General features: G+C 36.2%; 1 protein-coding gene across 3 annotated transcripts in view; it reads right to left on the bottom strand.

Moving 5' to 3' along the window:
- Positions 1-18221, bottom strand: part of LOC131063325 (E3 ubiquitin-protein ligase SIS3) — a 39129-nt gene continuing 20908 nt past the window's right edge. For all 3 annotated transcript variants that reach the window (XM_057997106.2, XM_057997108.2, XM_057997107.2), the window contains 2 exons: positions 1460-1573; positions 1-1331 (listed from right to left, as the gene is read on the bottom strand). In XM_057997106.2, the coding sequence (XP_057853089.1) occupies positions 771-1331; positions 1460-1573 (675 nt within the window). In that variant the 3' untranslated portion in view covers positions 1-770. The remainder of the gene's footprint in view (positions 1332-1459; positions 1574-18221) is intronic.

Here is an 18221-nt window from a genome sequence, read left to right as displayed (position 1 = left end):
TATAGAAATGTGATATAATGCTATAAAATGGTAGCATCCAATCTATGCTTGAGAATCCCAATACATTGGCTTTTGTACATTATACTAGAGCAGAAACTGGGCATCAACACGATGCCATTTTCATGTTATGTGCATATGTGGAATGCAGTTTTGAAAATTCAAAGCAATATAGGTCTACCTTGCATGCACTCCTGTAGTATCCATTTTATTGTTTGAGGATCCCAAAACAATGGCCTTTGTTGATTACACTACAATACTAAAACTGGACATCGACATAATGTCAGCACAATACAATGTTCATGTAATGTTTATAGGAAGGGATCCAGTTTTGAGAATACATGCTGTATAGTCTGCCTGGCATGCATTCTCTGAATATTTGTCACCACCAAGTATAGTTTTGACTTGAAAGTGAGTTATTACAAAGAGGTGTATTTGACAAAATTTATCGACTGTCTACAGATATACTTTACAAAGACAAAATTCCCCTCCTGAATAGACATTAGAGTTGGAAATTCATTAGACTCGGGCTTCAGTTACACCAAGAAGCTGGTATTGCAAACTGGCTATCTTGAATAACCTCCTCTCCTCCAGTAGACTCTTTTCCACCAGAGACTCACAGGTCTCAAAAATGCCTACCATTTGACGAATTATATGCAAAGGGAAGAAGCCATAAATTTAACCTGAGGTAATGGAACATGGATACCAACAAAGACAGGTTTCAAGAGTTCTCAAAAAAATGCTAATTTAGTAATTTCTGCGTCTGCAGCTTCTTAAAATTGTGCTAGTGGAGATTTATCCACTACAACAGTGACAGTTTCTGTTACATCGTATGGAGCTTGTCTCTCTACACCATTGCTGCCATTATTATTTGGATTCTCTGCATTGTTTCCATTTTGTAGGACTGCATGATTCTGACCACCTTGAGTTTCATTTTCAAGATGTCTTGAATTTTCCAATTCATCGGACTCAAAGTTCGCTGAAATTGAACTATCTCCAAGGTTATTTCCTCCCCTTTCACTGATACTTGTCTCACTGTGAACTGCATTTTCCACCCTAATAGTACGAAGCAGATCCTGTAAACGCAGGAGGTTGCTCTGCCCCATGGGCTGAGCTCTTATATAACGGCCAGCAGGCATACTTGTTAAACTGCTTGCAGATGCCTGAGAAGATCTACTAGAGTCTCCAGTTTGAGAACGTTGGGCATTTGCCAAGGCACTAAGGTCCAGATTGGGAAAAACAGAGAGACGGCAACGAGGACATTTTATGCTAAGGCGCAGCCATCGATCAATACATTCAACATGAAAGTTATGTGCACATGGAAGCCCACGGACCTGTAATTAGAAAATTTAACAGCATGGGTCTAAAACTTATCATTAAAACACAAGCATGTGTAGAATATATGAACCAAGCTTCACTTAACAAAGAGTAACACAACTAGTAACAACCTTAGATTGCATACCTCATTTCCTACACGGAACTCATCGAGGCAGATAGGGCACTCGCTACAGTCTGTAGGCACTGCCTTCATACGGAATTTTGGAAGCTCCTGAATAAGTGCTTCAACTGCTTCTCTCTGCATTTTATTCATTTTCAGGAAAAAAAAATCAAAATACGTGTTTTAAGAAAAATAGCTAATCAATTTATAAAAGGAAAAAGAGTTTTTAGAGGGAGTTCAGACTGTAAAAAAGATGACATCTGTAAGGAGAGTGTTAATGGAATGAACAAACATTAAAGAGGGATTTGACTACTACATCTTAGTCTTTGAAAGAGTATTTAAATTGACATGTAACTATGCATTTTGAGTCCATGCATCAATTGATTAAAATTACATTTACACCCCTAAAATATCTTTAAGTACTATACCAATAAATCCTTCAAACTAACGAAGCTCAAGGAAAAAATACATGCTTGCAAGTTCCAATTGTAATCAATGTACTAAGAAAAACTGGTAACAATAAATAGTGTCTCACTATTGCCTATGTTGAGATATTTTAATAAGTTCCTATTAGTGTAGCCTGATGTCGAGTGGTGTTGGCAACATTTCTAGTAGTTGAATTATAATATAATGATCTTTAAATAAGTTAAAAGTAGAGGAAGTTAGAAGACAAGTGACTTCTGAAAACAAAACTTCTTAAGCTCGTTATGAATTTGACTAACAAAACGAATCGCTTCTGCCAATTGAATATACTAGATTTATCAATTACTTACATTCTATGAACAAAACCAGTATTTGATACCAGAAAACGAGTAATCTTTTAAAATAAGTGATATTAAGTGACCTGTTTTGGAAAGTCAATTGTTTTGTGAATCCAGGTAAACTTAAAAACAAAGTGAAAATAATTTCACAGATAACGTAAAACCATGCTCAGCAATCAATGAGGTCAGATTTGCAGGTGCAACCCAGACTATTCAAAAATTAACATGGGATGGCAAAGATGAGATTTGCATGTTAAAAAATTATAAGATGAAAGGTCAAATTTTGGGGCACAGCTGTTACAGGGATTAATATTTTAATCTATTACAAACCCAATAAAGTCATCTGCAAACATAGCCCTCAGATATTGGCTACAGTAAAAACAAAGAAACACTAAGCAGAGAAGCATACAAAAAATAAAGTATAACTAGCTAGTATATGTCACTATATACAGCAAAGGGCAAGCAAATAGCACCCAACAGTGGAAGGTGTCAGCTAGCAAGTAGAAAATGTTAATTCTCTTTTGATGCCATTATTATTGGCCAATAAAACAGTTGTACCATCCATTTAGACAGCATGACCAAATTAATAGCAGCTACAGATGCAGCTATCAATCAGAGGATTTCTCATATTTTTCATAAAGACATAGGCAGGAAGAACGATGGAATGGGCTAGTGCTAGGTAAGACGGTCACCTCCATGGCCATGCTTTCTTCTTCCTTGCTTGGACACCATTAGTCGTCTTTGTACTAGGTGGTGTTCCTTTTCTTTTTTATATGTTTGTCTTTAGAAGTTTTATTTTAATGTTTTGGTTTGGTTTTTGTATTTTCCACCAAGGCATTTTTTATTTTCATTTATTGAGCCTGGTGTGCATCGGCCATCCAGGTTGATTCCCCATTAGAGAAGACAAAGTATAGGAGCAGGAGACTCACCTGCTCACATGTTGCATCCATTGGAGGGCATTGGAGAAGGTGTTGCAGGTTTCAAGATGGGTGGTATAGATAGCAGGTATACAAGGCAGTCTTGATTGTCGATTGAACTTTCTCAATCCCTGAGTAAGCAACATTTGTTGAAAATGAAAGGACACAGCATGGAGGTGTTGAACAAGGCAATACCCTTGCAGTCACTTTGAGGAATTATCCTAATGATGAAATAGTAAAAGCCATTAAGTGATGTAGTATCGCCCTATTTTTTATTAAACAAAAAGCAATAATAATAATTTAATATTATTCTTATTCAAATAATATTATTATTCAATGTTGTAAGATGATTAAGACATAAGGGGTCAGTCAATTAATAAACTAGAGGACATCGATCATATAAGGAAGGGATACAAACCAAGGAGGGATCCCATCGAAAGATATAAAGAGGAGGAATATTATCATTCGAAGGGCATTGAGGATTTTTTTGACAATCAGAAAATATTTTTACATAGTACAAAAATAAGTTAATTTTATTGATAATGATATACACTTTAGGGAAGCAGTATGATATCCCTTGGGGAAAAAAATTGTTGATCTGCCATGATTTTAACAAATTTTACATCAAATTATAGAATTTTGGCACTTCAAGACACAATGGTACACTACATTCTGTTGACACAATGGTACACTCCATGCAGTAGAGGCTAGAGGGGAACACAACAAGTTGACAAGCGATGCTAGTAGCGGTAACCCAATAGCTGAGTCATTCAATGTGCAATTGAAGGATGATATAGATGACGCCTTTAGAAAATTCTTCTTTGCCAACGACATTCCATTCCATGTGGCTCGATCTCATTATAAGAAGATGATGGAGACGGTAGCAACAGGAGGACCATCATATGTCCCACCAAGGGAGACGAAATTGAGGACTACAATCTTGGATAAAAACTATTCCAGGATAAATGTGTTAATGAAAAAATGAAGGAATGTTCGATGGCAAATGGATGCAATATAGTCATGGATGGGTGGACAAACATTAGGCATTGTCCACTCATCAATATCATGGTTACATGTACAAAGGGTCCATATTTGCTCAAGGCAATTGATTGTTCAAGGCATTGCAAAGATGCCAAATTTCAGTTTTTGATCCTCAAGGATGCTATTGACTTTAGGCCACAAAAAGTGGTCCAAATAGACATATTTGGTGGACTCCTTAAAGATGCAGTCCATGTGTGCAAAGTTGCAAGGAAATTGATTGAGGCAACTTATAGACATATTTGGTGGACTCCTTGTTGTGTGCATGTCATGAATAATGCACTCAAGGACATGGAAAACATTGATTGGACTGAAGCAGTGGTCAACGATTCTAGAGATGTGCAGATGTTTATTTGCAACCACCACACTTCACATGCACTCTTTAGGAGCCTCTCTAAGGAGTTCTTGAAACTTGTTGAACTAGTGTTGCATCCTATTTCATTCTCTTGGAGAGAATGCTTGAGTAGCAAGAGGCATTGCAACTAAAGGTTATGACAGCATAATGGAATTGGTAGCTCAAGTCCAAGACTAAGTAGGGGATGAGGGTGAAGGACGTAGTGAAGAGTGATTTTCTCACAGTGATGCAAAAGACATAGTCTCCATCATTACTCTAGTTTCCCATGTCATCAGATATGGGATGCCAATGCACCTAGGCTTGGAGAGGTGTATGAGTGCATCGATACTATAATGACCAAATGAGGGTTGTGTGAGGGAAGGACCCCACATTAGCATTCTACAATGAGCACATTCAACCAATCATTCATCAAAGGTAGGAGAAGCTCGACACTCCCTTTCACATGGCTGACTAAACATTGAACCCCACGTGGTACAAGCAAAGGCCCAATAGAGTTACACCAATACAAAATTCTAAGGTGAAGGTAGGGTTCTTTAGGGCCATCAAAAAGATGTATGACCCTTAGATGCCAGCATCATTCATATTGAGTGAACAAAATGTCACTCTTCAAGGTTATTCTAAGGTGGCCAAGATGGATATGGCAACTATGGCATAGGAGGATCAAATTTGTAGTGGAATTGCCATGGACCAATATCTTTGACTATCACTCTAGCCCTTCGATTGCTATCTCTGTAATGTCCCCTTCTAGGAATTGGTCTATTTTAACCATAATTAATCTATTTACAAAGTACTTATGATTTAAACTAACTTGATTAAGAGTCAAGTCTATGAATCAAATCTTCAATGTTCTATATTTCTTTAATCTATCAAGTTCTTGCTAGCTTACCATACTAAATATTTAATCTTATTTTGATTCATTTATAAATCATTTACGTATTTATTAATTACTAGTTATATGAATTACTATGTATTACTACAGAACAATTTCTAAAGGTATCATATTAATTATAATTATTATATTAATATCTATTATTATCAATATCTATCCTTATATTATTCCTTATTCTGATTGGAGTATATATATATATATATATATGATTTAAATAATATTACCACTTATTTATGTATTTGCTAATATCCTATTATATAAATTACTAATACTACCACTACTTAAAACATTACTAGTTATTAATATGTTTAGTGGCTAATACTGGCAAACAGATCTGACGCATGTCAGATCTGGTCTGCCACTGTCATGATATTATGTATTACTTTAATATATATTTCAGTCTATGCTAATATTATCATTAAAATTCTGCATAGAGACATTATCAGACTTAATAAATTAGGCATACGTATTAAGCATATCCCTGTGCATACTACCGAGAACAAGGATGTTACTGCCTGTAACTTTATAACAGTTCTGATCTCATTATTACAGCCTTTGGTATTTGGTAATATTCCTTCCTGTTTGATGATCCCCCTCTATTATGTTCCCCTTTTTTTCTGACCGTTCCTAACCCCTTGAAAATGATTACAAATAAGTATATATATATATACTTGTCTCTTCATGAAGAGACGCACCCAAATGAAACATAAAAGCCACCTTGCTTGGATAAATCGATCAGCCACCGATTAGTAATAACTTAATAAGAATCGATCTTCAAGATAGTTATCGAACACTTAAATAATGTTATTGCTGCATATTGACTAATGCTTTGTTACCATTTTATTTAAACCGTTTCATTATTTAGAGTCTTCGATATGCTGCTATCTTATTTAGATAATACTAACAATTTTGAAGCTAACCAAAAGCAAATTCGATGCCATTGATGCTCTCAGATCTGTAACAGTAACATCAGGTCTGTAATCCTTTTAATCGTATTAGTCCATGGTAGCAATGATCAAGTCTGCAACGTGGATGAGGACGATGAAGATGTAAATTATGTTTATAATTTATAATATATAAATTATGTTTATAATATATTAATTTATTTTTATTTGTATATTTCCAGAATATTATTAGTAATAAATATTAATTAAATAATAAGATTTAATAAATAGATAAATTTCAACTAATCATTTGTTGGTAATTATTATGTTAATTAATAACAATAATTGCTTCATTTAGGTTATATATAACAATCAAGGAGGGGACATGACAATCTCAGGTTCCTAGTTCTTTGGCTATTGAGAGGAACTGGTTTACTTATAGCTTCATACAATTTTAAGAGGAACAGACTTACCTCTAGGAGAGCAGATAAACTTGTGGCTATGCATAGTGGTTTGCGTCTCATTGAGAGCAAGACACTTTTGTACAAAGAGAGTCTAGCAACACGGTGGGATGTAGAGCAAGAGGAGCAAGCACATATTAATGAGGGTACTGCAGTTACACAAGCAGGGCTAGTTGGTATTAGTTTGGTGGAGCTTGACCATGTGGAGTCCAACAATTCTCGTGATAAGGAGTTTTGACTTTGGGGATAATTAGAGGCCTCATTTCGCTCCATTTTGGCATTTTGTTATTTTTACATCATACGCTCCTTGTACTCATTGTAATCATTATCATGAAATCTTGAGTATAATAAAAAATTTGAATATGCAATCATAAATTGTTAATGTTCACTTCAAATTTTAATAATATTTAAGTATTTTACTAATTTGCCAAAATTTCATTTGTAAATTCAAAATTGTAATTCTTATACATCTTTATTTAACTAATTTTTCAAGTAATGTATCAGATCAATTCACTTAATCTTAGAAAAAGGTGAGCTTGAGTAGATAGACATGGCACCTAAATACCATCAATCAAGAGTTGATGAGATGGTGGTGACACTTGAATCCAATCACGGCCAGCTTTGTGTTAGTTGGACTGAGTTAACTCACCTTCTGATTGGGAGTTAAACTCATACCTCTCATACATGTCATCTGCTAGATTCATGCATCCAAATGGCTGTATATTTGTATGTTACTCTTTGTAAAATGCCCCATTATATTGATTATAAAAATTCTTTATTCATTTACCTGGTTTTGTGATTAGCTTGTAAGCATTAGGTCCTTGGAAGAGTTAATGAGATGGTACTGGCATTTGTGTACCTCAAATCAAGGTGTACACATGTCATTATGAGCTACTCAAATGAGGAAAATTCAATATTCTTAATATCCTAACCTAAGTAAACTTATTAAGTAGGTATAATACAACACTTAAGACAGACCATATCCAAGGTGTAATAAGTATGACACCAACAAATAATATTCTAAAAAGGAAGAAATCCTTTATAATGATTTGAATACTAACAACAATTTCGATACCCAAGCTGGTAACAAGATGGTTGAACATGATAATGTTGTGTATGAGGTGCTTAGCATTGTTGTCCCTTATGAATCTAATCCTAATGAGATTCCAAGGTGTAATATATCCAGTCCTAATAATAAAATAATGGACATTAATGAATCCCTTAAAGGAAAGCCTGTCTTGATCCTCCCACAATAGATCTAGTTCAAAGTTCCATGAGCGTGGTAATAAAATTCACAAAGTAGTCTCTGCCACTCACAAGAAAGTTGGAGTTGTGAAGAAAATTCTAGTGATGATTCTCTAGCCCTTGCTTGTATAAGTGAGAATAACCAGAAAGGGGGTTAAGCTGCTCCCAAGTCTTAAAAATTTATGTAGAGGTAATGGTGGTCCCTCTAAATAGTTTGTTCCTTCCCCTCCCCCCTCCCCCCTCCCCCCTCCCCCTTAATGTACTTAACGAAGGTTGTTAGAAGGTTGGCAGCCTATGAAATAAGGTTTACTGTTAGAACTTTTTCTAAGTCCAAAAGTGATTTGGATATCGTGTTTATTCAAGAAGTCAAGTCGGTGGGATTCAGCCAAACTCTACTTCGATTACTTTTCAAAGGAGAAGGTGTATTGTTATTTTGTTAAATAATAAATTGGTCGGTTCCATGATTGAAAAAGGTTACTCTCCCTGCTCTACGATTGTGTGGGATAAATTATCTATTAATGAGAAGATTTTGGGCGGTGACCAGTCCATGCTCCTGACAACAAAAAAAAGATCAAGTCTTTGGATGTAGATGTGCTCCAACTTGACTAAGATTCCTTGTGTTTTTGGAGGGGACTTTGACATGATTAAAGGAAGAGAAGATAAGTTGGAAGAGCAGAGATTTGTTTGGGAAGATAATAAATTGTTCTGGTCTTATTTTAAGAGGTAATTTAACTATTTAACATGATTAAAGGAAGAGAAGATAAGTTGAGAGGGCTTAGATTTGATTGGGAAGGTAATGATATCAATTTTTCTTCTAGTATTCTTCAGATTCAAAAAATTTTGCCTCAGTATAAAAAGCAAGGGTTTTCTTTTTTCTGAGATTAGGGTTTTGATCTCCATGTCAAATTATTACTTCCCATGTTCTCGGAATTTGGAAATTATGTCTTTAAGGTAAAAAGCGAAATGCAAACCCTAATTAGGGTTTTGTTCCAAAAGATTGGCCATATGATCAATGCCCATGTTCTCAGATTTCGAAAATTTGGTCTCCATGTGCAAAAAGCAAAGTGGAAACCCTAATTAGGGTTTTGTTCCAGATGAACTGTTGATCAAGTATAAAGGTAGCAGTGGGAGATGGCACATTGAAAATTTCGCCTAAGTTGAAGAAATGAAAATGGAAAATGATTAGTCATGTTCGCCAAGGCTCAAGGTCAAACAAGTGGAATGGCAGATGATCAATCAAGTCCGCCCAAGATATACAAGCATGATCAAGGTTCGCCAAGGCATAAGGAAGTTGTCCAACCAAATTGTCCAACAAATGGTAAACTCCTACCAAGGGTTAATTGACTCTTGGCAAGAGTTAGTTAAACTCCTACGTGGGGTTAATCAAGCAAAATAAAGTTGAAAAATAAGCTAAGACATGAAAGTATGATGTAAGTTGGGAAGATGACTGTCCAAGTTCACCCAAGACATAGAATAACATGTCTAAGACTCATCCAAGTCTGCCTAGAAGCCTTCCCACTTGGCAATGACATGGCATTTCAAAGTTCACCCAAGCAAATAAAGCAAATTGATGACATGGCAGAGAATCATAAATTCGCCTTCTAGAACAAAACAAATAAAGCTTCCTCCAATTCACATTCTAGAAGAAAGCAAATAAAACTTTCCCAAAGTTCGCCTTCTAGAAAGAAGCTAATAAAGAGAAGTTTGCTTGGGTTGAATTAAAACATTATGACATCCCCTTCTAAAAGAAAGCAAAGAGTTGCCCAAAATCATTTTCTACAAGAAAGCAAAGAGTTTCCCAAAATCGTTTTCTAGAAGAAAGCAAATAAAACTTTCCCAAAGTTCGCCTTCTAGAAAGAAGCTAATAAGGAAAAGTTCGCTTGGGTTGAATTAAAACATTATGACATCACCTTCTAGAAGAAAGCAATTAAAACACAAAAAACAATGCCAAGCAAACACATTAAGTTTCAAGATCAAGTTCACCTTCTTAGCAAGACTTCATGAAATTTTCCAAAGTTCGTTGAGATTGAAGAAACTTTCTAAAAATTCGAACAAAGCAGGGAATGAAGCTTCTAGAAACCGACAAGGAGCTATAAAACATAATTTTGTTTACTTCATTGAAGATTTCTTTATTTGCCAAACAGCTTCCAAACAAGGTTTAAAGCATAAGGAGATGTCAGAATTCGCCAAGATTGAGCAAAGTAACAGCTTCCAAGCATGAAAGAGCTTGATCAAATCAACAGACTTTAAACAAAGACAGCAAAGTTCGTATGGGGACAAGAAACAGAGCTTTCCAAGTTCGCAAGGACTAAAGCAAAGCCAAATTTCAAAGTTGGCAAACCATCTTCCGACTCCGCCTTGCCCAAGAAAGCCTAAAGTCCGCCTAGTAAAGGTTGACATGAGCATGGCAAGATAAAATCCAAGTTCGCTTTGGCATCAAACACTCAAACTTCAATCTGCAGTTGAAAAGGATCAGGTTAAGGCAGCAACATGGTAAGGAAGACATGTCCACACTTGTGCCAAGTCCGCCTAGGCATATGTAGATTGGCAAACATGACTTGAACCTCGCCTAAGCACGATCAAGGCAAGGTTGGCAAGACATCATCCAAGTCCGCCCTTGGCTAGACATGATCTCAGTAAGGAAATAAAGAGAAGTTATCCAAAGATTATCCAAACTTCTTCCAAGTCTGCAATGAACAGCAGAAAAAAAATAAGAGCAAAGGATAATATGGCATGAAGTTCGCCTATCATGAAGATGATTCGCCCTACCGTGATCAAGGAATCCAAGATCGCCAATGAATAAAGCAGATCATATCTTCAAGATTGTTTACAAAAGATGAGAGTGATTCAAGTTTGCCAAGAGTAATAGTAACATTAGCAATCAGACCTCAAGGCATGTTGAAATGAAGCTAAAGACATAAAAGACATGACTGTCCAGAATTCTTCCAAGTCTGATTCAAGACATAAGTTGGCAGGTCAAACATAAAGAATGTTTAAAACCCTTCAAGCTTTGCCATGACAAGACAAACAAAGCTTAAGTTCGCCATACAAACAACATCAAGGATAAAAGCAAGACAAATTGTCTGATCATATTTCCAAATCTGCCAAAGGCAAGAAGGCTCGTGACTGTCCAAACTTTTCTAATCCTAGATACAAGGGGATGATTGTCCGAATTGTGTCCAAGGCATAAAAGAGATTGAAGCATGAAGATTCACCAAAGGATGATTGTCTAAGAACATTCCAAGTCTAAAATCCAAAACCAATTAACATGAAGCATGCCAAGACATGAAGATTGAAGTAAATTCCAAAACACAAACTCTGACATATCCAATCCAGACATAAGACAAGATTGAAAAATTGTCCAAACCCTTGTCCAGACACAAATTAATTCAGGCATAAATGGAATATGTGAAGATGCCTGACCAAAGACCTAAAATTGATCCATTGATCAAACATGAGAGCAATTAATTTGCCATGCCAAAAAACAAAGATAAATTTTGATTAAAATTCACATGAAATCAGACCAGCAAGTTGGAAAATAGATTTATCACATGAAATAAATTTTTAATTATTTTCCAAAATTAAGATCATTTTTTCAAGGATTATTTTTCAACACTTGAAACATTTTCAAAAATTCAAGAATCTTGAAAATTAAAAGAAAGTTCTAGAAGATTCTTTGATAAAGATAAAATTTTGAGAGAAAATAAAACTTTCCATTTTGGAAAAACTTAAAACAAAAAAACCACAAAAAAGTAATAAAATAAAATAAAAATCAAAAAATAAAACTTCTAAATTTAAGAATCCTAGACTCTATATACTTTCGACCAATTCATTTCACAATTCACTACTCAAGTTGAGAATTTGGAGAGCATTGAAAAGAAGTTTCCTCCCGAAATTTGTGATTTTACATTTTTTAAGAGAAATTTTCAAAAAGTGAAAATCTTCTAAGTATTAGAAGCCAAGAAATTGAGTGTTTTCTCTGAAATTAAGACAGATTTTCTGAGTAAAAGGTAAATTTCAGTCATTTAAAGATTCAATTTGACTGAATTTTCTTACCTTTCTGACTTATTTTCCACAATTTTATCAATTTCTTGACCAAACCCTTCACTTCACTTCTAATCTGCTTTTTCACAGAAACTTAACCCTTAAACAGGCTGAAAGTAAAATTTACAGGAAAAAGAATTAAAATCAGACTTAAATCTGAAAGGAACATCAAGTTTTTCATGTGTTTTTCAGGTGGACGATCAAAGAAGCACCAATGAAGTTTGTCAGCAAGGAAGCACAATTGAAATCCAAGATCAAATCCAAATGGAAGAACATCACTGACACAGACCTCGGACATGTTGATCTGGAGGAATTTAAGAAAAGAATGTACGGAGCACGATGGACACATTCCTACACCTATTGCTCGTAGAATGATGCACAATGGAATTGTCCAAGCAGCTGGATTTCCAGCTGCCAAGGAGTGTGTTGAGCTGATAGTTGAATGTGCCTTGCACTATAACGCCCAATCAAGAGAGATAATTGCACCAGATGGAAGAGTTCTGGCTAATGTTTCAAAACTATCTATTCAAGAGACATTTGGCATACCAATCCATAGTAAGGCCACCTACAAGACTACGCAAACCAAGAGGGTCTATGACACTCAGTTTGAACTCTATGCTGCAAATGTTAATAAGTCTTGGCTAGAGAAGAAGAGACCTCACGGGAAAGTGCCAAAGCATCTCCTGCGTCCTTACTTCAAGGAAGAATATGGTGACATCATCCTGCTGCTGAACAGAATAATGGGCAGCCCTAAAGGTGCACTATTCCACACATGGATGTATTATTTCATAAATAAAATCACCTCAGGAACCAAGTTATTCAATTGGTCCCACATTATCAATGACAACCTTCATGAACAATTGATGAACTTGGAAAGGACAAAGACATTTTACATGAGCTCTTACATAGTCTATCTACTGGCTGCAACATATAGATATTCAGGACTGCTTTGCAAAGGCACAGTTGGAGGTAGTGAGAATGAATTCAGATCATACGAATGTTATCCTCAGCTACAGCTCAAAGAGAAAAGTCATTTCAAACGGGCAAATGATATGTTCTTCATGTTCATCACAAGAACGTTACAAAAAGGTACTCATAAAAGACTTTTTTCTAAATCAAAAAGTCTAATTGGCAAGTACGGATTTTGGTTTATCCAGTTTCCAAAGTTCACTTATATCAGAGTCCAAGGTTTCACTGGCTGTCCTTACCGATTGCCAATCTATCCAACCAACAGGATGGTGTTGTTGGAAGTTCTCAAACAGTTAGAATCATATCAAATCTTCAAGAGAATAAGACAGAAGGCTGCTATATCTTTTCCATTCTTCATTGGAAACATGTTAGAATCGTGTCCTTCAGCACAAGTAGCTGAAACAGCTAGATTGGAGATGCAATGATACTCTTTTACCTTTTACCAATCCAAAGCAAACTGTGATCCCCACGGCAATATTGAATCAGTGAATGGAGAAAGATTTAGACATAGGGTGGATATAGAAGACTATTGGGTAGATGTTGTTGATGAGTATGCTCTCAGGAAAAAGATGCGGTCTAGGTTGCCAATTTGTTTGATTAGGATCACTAAACTTTTCCCTATGCCAGATCAAGTGGAGGAAAGTGAAGAATGCACTCAGCCACGCTTTGATGGGGATGCACCTCTCCCTCCTATTAAATGGTCAGAACCTGAACATGTTGACCTAGCTACCCTGATGCGACAAGTAGAAAACTATTCCAAGTGGTGGGTTGATCAGCAGATTCAAAGGCTGAGAAGAAGAAAAGTAAGCTTGACATATGACTTTATGGGAGAAGCAAAGGAATGTTCCTCAAACGCTGAAGTTTCTCAAAATGCCAGGCAAATTGAAAATACAAAACAAAAAGAAGTAGGAAGTTCTTTGAAAACTAAAGGAAAGGCAATTATGACTGAAGGACATGTTCAAAAGAAATAAAGGGTGGAACCATCTTGTTCTACCGCATCTGCAAACATAGATATATTGGCCATTGATCAGTCATTGGCAGAGATGGAGATTCCTTCCCCAGTTCATGGAGAGAATGTAAAATCAGTTCATCAAGAAGATGAATAGCCACCGTCTCCTACTAGCACAGAAATTCTAGAATCAGAAAATGAAATGGATAATGACGAAGGGGAGTTTCAAGAGGGAATGATTTCCACTCTCCAGGGTATTGCACGCAACCGAGAAATGGAAAGCAACCAAGAAGTAGAAGGCATTGAGCAGCCCACTGTTCCTGATTGGCTGAAGGAAAGGTTGAAAATAAACACACAAATAGTAGAACAAAAAGAACACGACGTGACTGTTTTCTTGGCTAGATTAGAGCAAATTGCAATGAAGAAGCCAGCCAGAAAATTCTCCACCATCCAGAGAGATGAAGCAAGATGTAGGACAATACAGATTGCAGTACCAAAGGTGGACAAGGCAAAAGGGGATATTGGTCCCCATGATATGATATTACCACCTATGACTTGGGCCCAAGCACAAAGACCCAAGTAAAAGAGGACTTAGACAATTCGGTTGCTTCCATGAAGCCAAAGCTGGACAAAGAAACAGAAAAGAAGAAAGAACATAAGAGAGAAGTCGAGCGCTTAAAAGAATATATTTAGCATTTGACTACTAAGCCACTTGAAGCAAATCCAGAGGCTCTCCCACTTTTGAATTCACAGTAGGTAGTCATAAGTTCAGAGAAAGAAGCAGTGACAGCCAAAGAGACTAAAGATTGGATGGAAAGTATAAGAAAAGAAGCAGTCACGTTTATGGAAGGAATATCATCACCATATGAACAAACCTCTTCTCTACTTTCCAAGGTTATGAACATGGTAGAAATGTGGGCTGACTTCCAAGATATCCAAGATAGGATTATCCCATGCCTTAGAGAGCTGAAAGGAATCCCACCACAAGAATTGGTTAATGGAAAAATAATTAAAGCAGGGGCTGCTTATGACTTCAATAGTTGGCACTAGGACCCTAGTTGCACGGAATGAAGTCTTGGAAAAGGAAAAGGTTGATGCTGATAGGATAGAAGTACAAATAAAGGCAATTCAATAACATTTTCCTTATAGTTGCAGAGATACTTGGGAAAGAAACTATCTGAGAAAGGGATATGCAGTTGGAGAATCTGAAGGTCAGAACCATAGTTGAACTGCTCGCGACTCGACTCGGCTCGACTCGCCAAACCCCTGGGAAAAAAACTCGAGAAAAACTCGGGAAAAACTCGGCAAAACTTGGCAACTTAAAAACACGTTAAACTTAGTAAAAAATGCATTTTTTTTTTGTAAAACTTAATGAGAAGATGCATCCAATGAGTCAATAAATGATAACACAAAAGAAACAAGCTGATTCTAGATATATTTAAATGCAAAGTGTCTACAAAATCGCGTCCTCGTGAGGAATGTTGATCGCTGGAAGCAAAATAGTAAATAGTTTTGTAAAACCAAAAGTAAATACATCATTACTAATTACAATTACAACTTCCTCTTCCCAGCTCTAGCTAAAACTATTTACTATTCCTCTTCCTCTTCCCAGTGGAGATCTTCCCAGTTCTGAGGGTGAGAAAAAGAGGGGTAGAGAGATAGGTCTAGATCTTGGTGGAGATCTACAAACGCGCAATATTTGAAATTTCATAATTCATACTGATAGTTTCAAACTTTCAACTCTAAAATGTACAATACCAAGATTTCTTCAATGCTAATTATGTTGTTATATGGAGCCTAATCAAACTCGGAGGTTAAATTTTCCCTACTTCCATCAGCGCAGTTTCCCCCTATATTTTTCGACAGGGGTTTGGGGGCAGCGCCCCCAAGTTGGGGAAGGGGCATCGCCCCTTGTGCGCTCCCTGTTGTGATACAGGGCGGGGTTAAGGGGTAGCGCCCTGCGAGGCCAAAAATACTTTTATTATTTTATAAAGGCGTCGATTGTTATAAAGTATAAGAAAGGAAAAAGACATATTGAAATGCCACTTATACTTAAATGTTATATTTCATGTGTATATTCTGATGAAGAGAATGAAATTGACCTAAAAAAACAAAAAATGATAATTTTTTGACATTTTGGGCCTCTTTTATTAGTCTAGCAGAGTTTTTTAAAGAAACTCACTGAGTTTTCGCCTAGTTTTTGCTGCGAGTTAAAGTCATAAAAACTCGCAGAGCTCAAAAACTCGCCAAGTACTCTGCGAGTGTGCCATCTATGTTTCAAAACAAAAGACATCTTCTTTGCCATCACAGGACCAGTCAAGAGCAGTTTGGCTAAGGCATCGAACCTCCTGTCCATCATAGATGCTTTTCAGAAGCAGGAATTTGATTGGGAAATCACTTTTGCTATGTGCAAATGATTTGGAAGGACAAGAATTCAGTATCAACATGTTGCCACATGTCACAATGGAGGAAGCTGATCAAATTGTGTCCGAGTTCATTGAATATCAAAAGAAGGGGGTGCAATCCTAAAAGATAGCATCTTGTGCCACTTGTCTCATTTGCAATTGATCTTGGATCTTATTTTGGGAAACTTTGATTAGGGTTAGGTTGTCTTGATCTGAACCGCTGATCTTAGATTGATCTCGGGCATTCATTTGTTTTCAGAAACTCTATATAAACTCATTCCCTCATTTCATTTCAGTGTGGAGAGATTTATGAAATTGTGACTTAGAGCTATTTGAGTAATAAAAGTTCATTATCAGTATTGTCTTGAAATCTTTTTATTGCTAAATGGTTGCATGGTTGCATATTCTCTTCAACACTTAGATTAAATTTGTTTAAATTATTTGCTTTGAAGTTGTTAGATGAACGAAGGATTGATAAGTTTAGATTGCTGAAATTTTGCTCATACTTTTGTTGGATGGATGATTTCCATTCAATGTGTAAAGTTAGCCTAAGCTTTTGATGTGGATGCTTAACTTTTGCTTTGAGAAATATTGTTCAATTGTTGGTATTATTCCTAAGTGTGAAAATCTTAAGCACAACCCTAGAGATTGCACCCGCTTTGCGTAGTTGTCCAAGTGTGGCGAAACAAAATGTTGTTACCAGTTTCACCTGATCTTTACCGTCTCTTGAGTTCATAGGAATAGCTTAGAAGTAGCATAGAATTCCCAAACCCTTATCCTTTTTTTTTTGAAATCCTAAATCAGAAAATCCAAAAACAAAGAATAGTCATTGATAAATTCACCTAAATCTGACTTGTGAATGATACCAATTGATAAGCGTAAGTCCCCCTTGAGATTTTTAGCATACACTACCCAAGAAGCTATCCCACTAAAGTTGCTTGTTCGCACATATAGACCTTGGAGTCGCCTTGTGGTCTTCTCGCAATCTTGGCACAAGTAGTGATTTTGTTCAGGAGAGGATAAAGTATCCTTGTGGTATTTTATTCTAATGTTCGGTAGAAGATAAAAAGTACACCAACAGGCCCTAGAGCCCGGATGCAAGTCCAAGTCCACATTTAGTACGGGGTCTGGTTCACCGAAATTCATAAACTTATTTTTTTCTATATTAATCGTGGTGAGATTATTTTTTTATTTATGAATTAAATTAAATTTTTTAAATAAATTCATGGATTATGATATAATATGTATTATAATATATATAGATATATATATATATATAACGAACCCAAACCCCTTTATGAAACTTTATCGAACCAGCAAACTGGGTTCTCGAACCCAAACCGGTGTTGTTGTGTAGCTAGGTCGGATCCTTTCTAGGGCCGACCTAGTGCACAAAATGCCAAGTGACCTATCAGCCTTGGCATTTGAATATCTCATTTGTATGAGTTCAATTTGGGGCAGGCCCTATTTGAGCGAACCACTTGTGTGTAACTTGTGATTAAGTTAAATGTAACTTGCAACTAAGGAAGACTCATATGTAACTTGTAATATATAGGTCTGACCCTATCCTTGGCGCCAAAAGTATATGGCCGACTTGAGGTCTATTGGGAGGTATTGATTCATATATATGCAAGGTCATGATTGCATCAATAGACACGAATTCAATAACATGAAGGACATGTAGTGAGCTCGGGGGTGACGATAAGAGCTTATCGTCTATGTTTGGGAAGGCAACAGATCTGATGTTTGCCTGTGGTTAATGAGCACTACCATAAAATCAACAACCGGCAACTTAGGTTTTAAGAGAAAAATAACTTTGTATGATCCAAATAGTGGAAGTAAAAAAGAAAGTAAAAGTGTTTGATACTC

Source organism: Cryptomeria japonica, chromosome 3 (genome assembly GCF_030272615.1).
Source record: "Cryptomeria japonica chromosome 3, Sugi_1.0, whole genome shotgun sequence".
In the NCBI taxonomy this organism is placed as follows: Eukaryota; Viridiplantae; Streptophyta; class Pinopsida; order Cupressales; family Cupressaceae; genus Cryptomeria; species Cryptomeria japonica.
This window is presented reverse-complemented; position numbering and strand designations above follow the sequence as displayed.